General features: G+C 36.0%; 1 protein-coding gene across 1 annotated transcript; it reads left to right on the forward strand.

Annotated features, from left to right (window-relative positions):
• Positions 1–3009: 3009 nt before the first annotated feature.
• On the forward strand, positions 3010–9324 carry LOC132056439 (uncharacterized). The gene is made up of 6 exons (XM_059448647.1): positions 3010–3375; positions 3499–3552; positions 3988–4061; positions 4599–4716; positions 5553–5611; positions 8794–9324. The coding sequence occupies exons 1-6, from the start codon at positions 3277–3279 to the stop codon at positions 8870–8872; spliced, it is 483 nt and encodes a 160-aa protein (XP_059304630.1). The 5' UTR covers positions 3010–3276; the 3' UTR covers positions 8873–9324.
• The last annotated feature ends 626 nt before the right edge of the window (positions 9325–9950 follow it).

Consider the following 9950-nt stretch of genomic DNA (forward strand, 5'->3'; position numbering starts at 1 on the left):
CTTTTATTTTTTTTTTTTTTTTTATGCTTTCGTAGAGGGTCTTTCGAAAACGATCGTCCTACCTTGGTAGGAGTCAGGTCTGCGTACACTCTACCCTCCCAAGACCTCACGTTGTGGGATTTCACTGGGTTGTTGTTGTTGTTGTTGTTGTATTAATACTCCCTCTGTCCTGATTTATGTGATACATTTTCATTTTTAGTTTGTCCAAAAAAAAAGATACATTTCCATATATAAAAATAATTTAATTTTTTTTCACCCTTAATGAAATAATTTTAGACTATAAGTTTCAAAAGTCTTCATTTCTTTCTTAAACTTCGTGCCTAGTCAAACTATATATCACATAAATTGGGGACGGAGGAAGTAATTCTTAAGGGGTTGTAAAACAAAAAGGCGACATGTAATTTGAGACGGAGGGAGTATATCTTAGAGCTCTTACCATTCAAACTGATAATTTTTTGAAATTTGTGCATGTAAATTATGTTCATTAAATACTCTCATAAAATTTATTACAAAATGTTTTTTTCATTTCAATTTCAATTTGCATTTTAGTTGTTTCTCGAGTTGTACTAATTTACCGATTGTAAATATACTATTTGCATAAAAACTTAAACTTCATATATAATGAAAATATTGCATAATATCTTTGTATGGACTTTTGTTATATGGATGTTTCTAAGTATTTAATTTTGAAATGTAAGAAAGATAAGTATATATGCTAATATATGCTATACAGCCGATTATAAACAAGACCTATAATGATGCGTGCAAAGTAAAGATGAACAGTATTGAAATAACAGAAAATGATTAATAGAGAAAAGCATTGAGTGATCTTATTAGTATCCTCTGAATCCGTAATGTAAGGTATAACATTCAAGAATAGGGAGCTGAAATCAAATGGTATCCATAATTGTGTAGATGATGGTACAAATGATCTCCTTTATTGGGAGCTATCGAAGAGGAAAGTGCAATATTTTTCTTTGTATACGAGTGTAATCTAACGGGTAAAGTGAATAGGGAAGACTAAGTTTGAGTAGAGTTGGTCGAAGTTCTGAAGTGTATCCTTTGTCCGATATATATAGTTATCTGAGTGTTTGGAGTCCACAGCTAACTTGTCAGGTCTTCTGTTAGTCTATTGAATTGTTTCAACAACTGGGACGATTTTCACGGAGATTGTTGATGGAGTTTGTTACACATGTATTGTAATCCTTGAGACTCGGTCAAAACGGTTAGAGAGATCTGTGACATGGCTTGCTACGTGGAAGATTGGTTAATGCGAGGCGTGGCTCGGGTCCATAAGCCTTGGTTTGTCTGAGGCAAGTGAGGTCATAGTTGAGGGTTCATCCTGTCTGGGTCATGTGGTTTAGACGCTAGGTCATTTTCTTGAATTAAGTCAGAGGACCATATGTCTAGGACATGCTTGGGGTGTGAATATTTTTTTACCACTACAGTACTTAGTCCATCCAATTGCTAACGCCGAATCATATTTGCCTTGGGAAGGAAGCAGCCAAAAGCAAAAAGGAAAAAAAAAATTACTTTTGAAATTTGTGGACACGTTTTCCTCCGTTTGTTAGATAAGCGTGCTACTGCAAATTAATTGTGTCCGCTTGATTCCGGGAGTTATCATGATTGGGCTTTTGATGAGACAGTGTCTTTGGGTATCGTGCGTTGTTCATTCTCCAAAACAAATGATCTTAATAATTCTAGTTAAAGAGATTTCTCGTGAATCCTAAGAACATTTCTCAAGTTAATTAATCGAATCGTCTCATCCTTTTGATTCTCTAAGAGGTAAAAATTACTCCATTATGCTTTATCTGGTCATTTTCATTCGTCCATAAAATAGAGGGCTTTGCATTCATTTTCTTCACATTGGCTTCATCGTTGTTCTAACTATTAATGCTTATTTTTTTTTCCACTTTTCAGTTGTTCTGGCAGGGATGGGTGTGCATGTCTTGTTAGAGATATTGAAGGGCGTGCCCCACCGACTTCTAGTTGAAAAAAGGCCTTTAGTTGTTTCATACAAGTTTGTTCGATGAAGTTAAGTTTTCAGGTCACACCTTGGTGGTAGTGGTGACGTAACACCTTTGAATCTAGAGGCTGACATGAGCTCATGGAGGAAGAGAAGGGTGTTAGTGCCGGTTCTTCTCTTATCGGGCTTAAGGTTGTATTCCAAAATGTCTCCTGACGACACTACTGCTTGCAATGTTGATCTGGTGGCTTCGTTTGCTAGTGCCCTATTGGGTGTTGCAATCAAGATCCACATGGTACAAGTGGTCTTCCCTACTCAAGGGGCTTCTCGCTGTCGCCCGAGGGGCCTTTTCGAGTAAGTTTCGGTTGTCCTTCATTGACTCCGTCTCTATCAGACTCAATATGTTCCTTTGTACGAGTGGAGGATCCTCGCGACGAATCTACATAAACAAAAAGAAGAAAATGTTGGAAAATTTCTAAAAAAAAGTGAAGTGGAGTGCAGTTTCTAAATTGAAACTCGGGGTTGAGTGCTAGTTCACCTTGTGAGCTCCATGCCTTCCACACGGAGGTAGAGAGTTCAGATCCCACCAATAACGTAGTATTCACTATCCCTTAAAATAAGAAGATGAAAACTCATCCTTTGACTATACTAAATTGGTTGTTCGACATAATTTAGTTGCGATATGAAGAAAGTAGTATTGAAGTTTAAGTTGAAAAATGATATTGGGAAATTGAAATTATGTTTGCATGAAACAGAGTTGAAGTTTTGTAAGTTAAAATTTGAATTTAAAAAATTCCTAAAATAAGTTTTTCAAATTATGTATTTTAAATTTTAAATTAAAATAAGGAGTCAATTCGATAAACAAACAAATATTTGAAGTAATATCTAAATTAATTAAGGTCAATTTCAAGTCAAAATTATAGATGAGGACATGAATGAGCTAAATTTTCAACAAAGAGCAAAATTATACATTTTCGAAAATTATAAGAACAAATATAGATAATTTCCTTGTAAACATTCCAATTTTATTCATGGCCAATACAACTCCTTTTAATTAAATATCATTAACACTTTATTTTTCTTATAATAATAAGTAAACAATACTCCATTATTTTAGCAAAAATTCTTTGAAGAATGAAATCATTCAGCTAATATGATCATTCCATTTCCATTAATTCATTGAAATTTATCAAGTCAATCCACCAACGTGCATGCTCATAACCTTGTTGAAGAGTAGGGCCTGTTAGATTGCTATTTGTAAGGTAATTGATGATCAGCTGACTAAACCCCCCAAGTCAGTCTCAACAAAAATGTGGAAGTTAAACGAATCCATTTTGGGGGAAAATGAAGAGCAACAAGATAATCTGTTTGGTGATCAAGAAGCTCTCTGCTCTCTTTCCCCTTTACAGGTACTACTATTTTCACTCATTATTTATCTCACAATTTCACTGCCCCATGTACAAGATCCAGTTTTTCTTTTCCCCTAAAACCCAAGTTGATTTATCGTGAATTCTTGGATTTTGATTGTGCAGAGAATCTATGGTTTCGCAGCCTGTCTGGTCGCCGGCTTGATTTTAATGCTCCTGGTATGACTAACTACTCACTGTTTAGCCTGTTTCACCAAGCTTTTGGGAGGCCAAAAATGCTTATTTTAAAAAAGCGAGTGTCTGGTCAAACTTTTAGGAGAACATAAGTGCTGGGGCAACATAAACTGTTTTTCAGTAGCTAAAAAGGTAGCTTTTCCCCAAAGCACTTTTTTGAAGAACACTTTTGTAAATGCTTGGCCAACCACTAATTGCTGCTAAAAAGTATTTTTTAAATTAATTAGCCAAACACAACCTACTTCTCACCAAAAATATTTTTTTGAAAAGAACTCTAGGAAAAAACCCTTTTCAAAATAAGCTGATTTTAAAAGTTTGGCCAAACAGGCCAGATCTATTAGTTGTTTGGCTACTGCATTTTTTTTATTAACAACTTCTTAGCTGATTATTGTTTTGCCTTTATTTTATTTTGGCCTGTAGTCGATGATTGTGTTCGTCAAGCCCATCAAGTTTGCCTTGTTATTTACTTTTGGCAACATGTTGGCCATTGGAAGGTATGCTACAATATGCTTGGGTATAGAAATGTGGAACTTTTAATTGTTAGAACTGATTAACTATACTGTTGTTTGTTGTCATTTTAAATTTTTTAGAGTATTCGATTTTACTTCTACTTTGCATTGTGAAAATTGAAGGGAAAATACTTTCACTGGATTTACTGATTTAGTGGAATCAGAAGGAAGGGAAGGAAAGGAGAAGAATTGCATTTTCAAGTCGAAATATGCCATGTTTCCTTTCCATTTCTAGCCAATCTGTCTCCATGTCTGGTTGCTAGAAGGTTAGGCTCTACAAAAGTTAGAAATGTGGCTCTCAAATCAATATACGGAAATTGATTTTGCATGGAATTTCTCAACTCTTTCCAATCCTTCAATTATTGTACTAGCCTTTTTTTTTTTTTTGAATGTTTTTACTCCTACTATACTATCCTTTTTAGTATCTAGGATAGATATATGTTGTTGGATATCAGCCATGCGTTTGAATTTCATATCATCTTACACTTTCTGTGTTTCTGAACTTGGATATTCTCACGGCAGCACAGCTTTTCTCATTGGACCTGTGCAGCAAATTTCAATGATGATGGATCCTGTTCGTGTCTATGCCACATCAATTTATGCCGGATGTGTTGTTTTAGCTCTCATTTGTGCACTCTTGGTAAGTGTCTGTGCCATACAGTAAATTATCTATTAGAGTGATCCTCTTCCTAAATAATACTTATTTCTAGATTAATAACATAAGATGGATTATTTATTAGAGTTCTCTTCTTCTGATATACAGTACTAGGAAAGTCCAGTACTCTTTTTTTCTTTATTTGCGCTCATCCCTTTTGGGCATGTTGCAAATCAGCTGCTCTCCTTCTTTTTGAAGGAAGACAATGCGATAATCATATCTATTACTGCACCAGAGATATCTTCTTCCTTGCCCAGTCTCCTTTCCAAGGTGAAGGCTATCCTGTAGGAGTTCTTCTTTTTATGAGGAAGTTGTAGTTATAGGTAAATGTAGTGTTGTTAAAAATCCAATGTTACAAGGGGAATTAATTCTGCGTCCCAATATCCTTTTTTATTAGATAGATAAGAGATCAGCTAAAGTAATGGTCATCCCTCCTCTCCCTTCTGCTTGAGGGAAGATATCTAATAAATAGAAAGATATTATTATTATTATTATCTTTTTTTTTTTTTAATGTCCAGATTGACAAGCAACCCTCTCTGTTGATATGAGGGGGAAATGACTGACTTAGCGAGATAAATTTTACTTAATAGTAGTTTTAAGGCGGTGATGTTGAAAATTTGACCGTAAAAGCGTATTATTTTTTTGCTGTGTGATGCAAACATTTATGTCCCTTTTACTGTCTTGTTGCTGCTTCCCATGGTCTGACTTCTCTCTATATCAAAGATATATATCACTAGTCACTCTACCTTGTTATGTTACATGCACTAATCAGCATTATCTGAAGTACAATCTTTCTGTTTATCATTTACGTATTTCTGCAGATCCACAGTAAGATTTTGACACTACTTGCAATCATATGCGAGATCTGTGCCCTTATTTGGTTAGTTGCTTATCTCCTTTATCTATCTGGAATAGTGTTTCTTGCATGTACTGTCTTTCAACAAGCTACGTCCTTTTTAACCTTGTAAGTTACAGTTTAGCCCAAAAATAAGAAAGGAGATAACAGGGTTCTAGTCCAAGGATACAGCTGTGTGTTTCCATCTTAAATGTGAAGTTGAAATTCAAAATTAAGCTGCACAAATTACATTAAGGAACTAAGGAAAAAATGTATTAACAAATGTCTCATTTGTGGTTCATAGATCTTCCTTGGTCGCTTGCCAACCAAATTTGTGTCGGAAGTTTCATTAAAATCTTGATTGTTCTTAAGAAGTTAAATTAATAGCATGCATCAGATAAATGCAAAGGTGACATTCAGATCTGCTCAACCTCTCCATTGAAGTTACCTCACGACTTTCAGTTATTAGGATACTTGATTTTATTATTTTCAGTCATTTAATATATGTTCTTTCAGAAACTTTTGGTGCCAAAACCTGCCATACGTATGTCATGTCGATCCGAAACTAGTCATTATTTGAAAGTTTTAAAAAAGGGTCTCCATCTGTGATTTCTTGCCACCCATAGGTGTGGTAGTTTTTACGCTGAAATATGTAAGAGAATAGATATAATGAGGTTGGTATGTTAGGAGTACTTACATGTCAAAGGGAGGACATGGGTGGGGTTTCTTTCCAGCTGTTTGAATTGTTAAGGCAGTCCAGGCCACCTGTAGTCGATGAATGGGAAACGGAGATATAGATGGTTAGAGACTTAGAGTTGCTGCTTAACAATGTTGAGATTCCATGAATCAGGTTTTCTTAGTGCATGCCAGTAAATCATAAGTATTCAGATTTTCAGTTAATTCTCAACTTCAGCTTTCAACTCGTTGAAGCTCAACTTCAGCTTTCAACTCGTTGAAGATTGAGGTATTCTCAGTGATTTCGTAGGGAATGTTCATTATCAGACTCTGAATTATCAGAAAAATAATCACTAAAATCTGGTTAGCTCATTATGCACATGCCACTATATTTGAAAGGACAAAAACTACTCTCATCATTTCTCAGTTTTCCTCACCTAACTACGCAAACTTACCTTCAAAGCTTGAACTGAAGGCTTTGCCTTTCCTTTAATCAAATCAATGCCATAGAGTACATCGGAAGCTAATTAGCACTTAGGCAGCGCTGCACCGTCTGTTGTACCGTTTTAGAGAGAATTTGAGTTTAGAGACTTAATCCAAAAAAAGAAAGTGACCAATCTTTCTGTGGAGGCGGTGAAGGGATGGTAAGGCTTTGAAGCCAGGACATTAGAAAGGGCGAGAAAGGGCTTGTTGCTGGTTTGGAACTCCCGTATCTATTTGAATAAATTTTCTTACAACACCTAGTTTCAAGCTTATAAAAGTAATTGCTTCTATTAACTTTAACGACTAAAGAGTCTCTCTCCTGTCCGACTCGATATGAACAAGGTAGGCTGGCAGGTGGGGAAAACGGTGGTGCTCACCTGCACTATGTGCAGAATTGAAAGCTTAATGCAACCGACACATGTAATCAAGCAACAATCGAGAGCCGACGGTCTAATTCCACCTAGTGGCGAATTAAACCAACATAGAAAGCAACCCTAGTTTTTGAAGACTGCCTACTCCCGTTTTTATCAGATTTCATCTTACTGCTAGTCATTTATTCCTCGCTAGCGAGTTATCTGCAGCTCGCAATCATGATTTATTCCCTTTCAAGTTGGAAAAAAAGAAGACTCATGTGAAGCTTTAGTTTCGTTACCGGCCAGAGCTCCTCGCCCTTTTGATTCTGTTTTATCTCAGTTGAACTCCACACCTATTTCAAATTCTGTCACATATCTCTTTCTTTTCTTTGTTTCCTTTGAAAGGAAAGCCCGTCCATCAAGTCTGTAGAGTTCAGTCCCGCTAGAAGTGATCTTATCTTATTTGGGTATTGCCTTTGGTAATCCTCTTCTTCTTCACGGTCGATCTTTTCCTTTGCTTAGGTCCACTATTCCTGTTGTGGTTGTTCCGAAGGTACGAACCGAGGCTATCTTATCTTTCATTGACGGATCAAATCATTCTACAAAACCGATATGCTTAACACAAGCTTTTTTTTTTTCCTACTCCTGGAACATATTCAGGCAAACTCAGCACTTCTAGTATGTATAGTTGCATATCTCCATTCTATTTTTTTCCTTCTTTTAGTTAGTCAAGAGTTCTCAGGAATCTCGGTGTCTTCCATCTTTTGTGGATTTTCACCAATTCCTAAATGTTGCTTTTGACCAAAAATAATGCTTAAAAAGTCAGAGGGTAGTGATAACAGAAATATGATGGGGAGGAACTGTTGCAGTGAACATACAAGTTAGTAACCAAGAGAAGATGTACCTCTGTTCTGAGCTACATTTCTGCAGTGGTTTTTGTGAACAGAGATTGCTTCCTCAAGAACTTGTGGCCATGGGGACCAAAAGATGCACCTATTTGAGTCCTCCATAAAGATGCAACCACTTGTGTCCCAGTAGAAGATGCTACTTTATTGTTTCCAAACATGTGAAAGTATCTCCTCCATTTCCTCCCCCCCCTCCTTTTTTTTTTTTTTTTTTTAAAACTATATCCAAAAGATATTACGTTTCAGAAAAGATTTTGAAGCAAACGAATCCTAAGACATCTTCCCCAATGTCTATCATATGAACCCCAAAAAGACGGACAGAAAAACTCCTGGCTGGCGACACTGGTCCCTGCTATTTCATCTTTGTCCAAAATCACCATTAGCAAGCATAATTTAACAGTCCCAGCATAGAATTAATTAGGTATAAGGTTGAATCAGCTAATTTTGGTAGTTGAAACTAACTTACCCACTGTATTCAACCACTGATGCCCAAACCCAACTTCTAGTGAAGCTGCTTCAACCAGAGAATGAACGACACATCTGTATACAGTATATTCCACTAACTTGATTTGTAGGTCCACTTGAGGCAAAAGTGGTGTTAGCTTGCTAGATGATTCCAATACACTTGATAGAAAGTGCCGTTGAAGAGGAAATTTTTCGTGTAACAGATATATGCACATTATTCATTTCATGAAAATAAAAGAAACTGAGAATTGAGAAAAGAAATTGTTCAGAAAATGATTTGTTTGAAACTTCCCAAGAACCAACCAGAGCTATCCTTACTACTTTGCTACTATTGTCTGGTTTACAGGTACAGTTTAAGTTATATTCCTTTTGCCCGTAGAATGGTTTCAAATGTCACTATCCGCCTATTTGACACCGAAATCTAGTGGATTCGATGCTGAAGCAACATCACTCCAGTATATTTTTCAGTGCTGGACTCCAGTCTACTCGACTTGGAAGAGCTGCTTCCCCCGTTTGATTATTTTGAAGAAATTGATAATTCTTTCTTGTTTCCCTTTGATGACAAAGGAATTCCAGCTTTCAGTGAAGTGTGAATAATTCGTTTGGACTGTTAACTTTTATGCTGAGATCGGTGGTATCATCTGGTTTCTTTTGATTTCGGGAAGTTTTGGTTGCTTTCTTCTTGTGCGCTGCCCTACTCAACTCATAGTCGCCCCATGCCATGATTGACAAATGACTTCATCCCTCTCCCTCACACAACAAATTTAAAACCATTGTCGAAACAAATCACACTCGATGTATATCTTCTCTAGTTTGTTTTAGTCTTTCAAGTTCTGTTACTTTTCGCATTGTGAGTAAATATATCTGTTCTTTCCTATATAGTTGCTTATATTTGGAAACTATAAAAGGGGATTACTGAGAAACCAAAAAGGCCATATGTTATTGTTTCTTACTAATTTGTTCATAAGGTTTAGGACTTAGGAGGATGCAAAAAATGAGTATTCATCTTTTCCCAATATCCACATTCTCAAAGCTACTTCTACCGGTACACTAGTTCATGTTTTCATGTGAATCCATCCAGTCAATATCACAATGCACCCATACACGAACATGAAAGCACCTTTTCTTTTCTAACTATTCTTTAGCGTTTAGTGCTTTGGCTTCTTCCATAATGGCGTGTCTCAATCTTATAGCAGAGAATTTAGTAATCTTCATGCCAATGTGATAGTCTACATTGACCTTTTTCATTGTGAAATGAAAGGGTATATTAAGAAGAAGTAATGGGGACCTACAATTTTTTTTGTAGTTTTTGAAGTGTATTAAAACTTTGTCTGAAGATTTATTCAATTCAAAAGGAAAAAGAGAACAAGCATTTTGAGACAGTATTTTAGTGAACATGGGAGCCCGAGTATTGACTTTTTGTAATTGGCGGAGGGTCAATTTCACATATAATTGCTAAACTTTATTCATTATCATAATAAAGTCACAAAATTAGTTTTTGTC

Source organism: Lycium ferocissimum, chromosome 5 (genome assembly GCF_029784015.1).
Source record: "Lycium ferocissimum isolate CSIRO_LF1 chromosome 5, AGI_CSIRO_Lferr_CH_V1, whole genome shotgun sequence".
In the NCBI taxonomy this organism is placed as follows: domain Eukaryota; kingdom Viridiplantae; phylum Streptophyta; class Magnoliopsida; order Solanales; family Solanaceae; genus Lycium; species Lycium ferocissimum.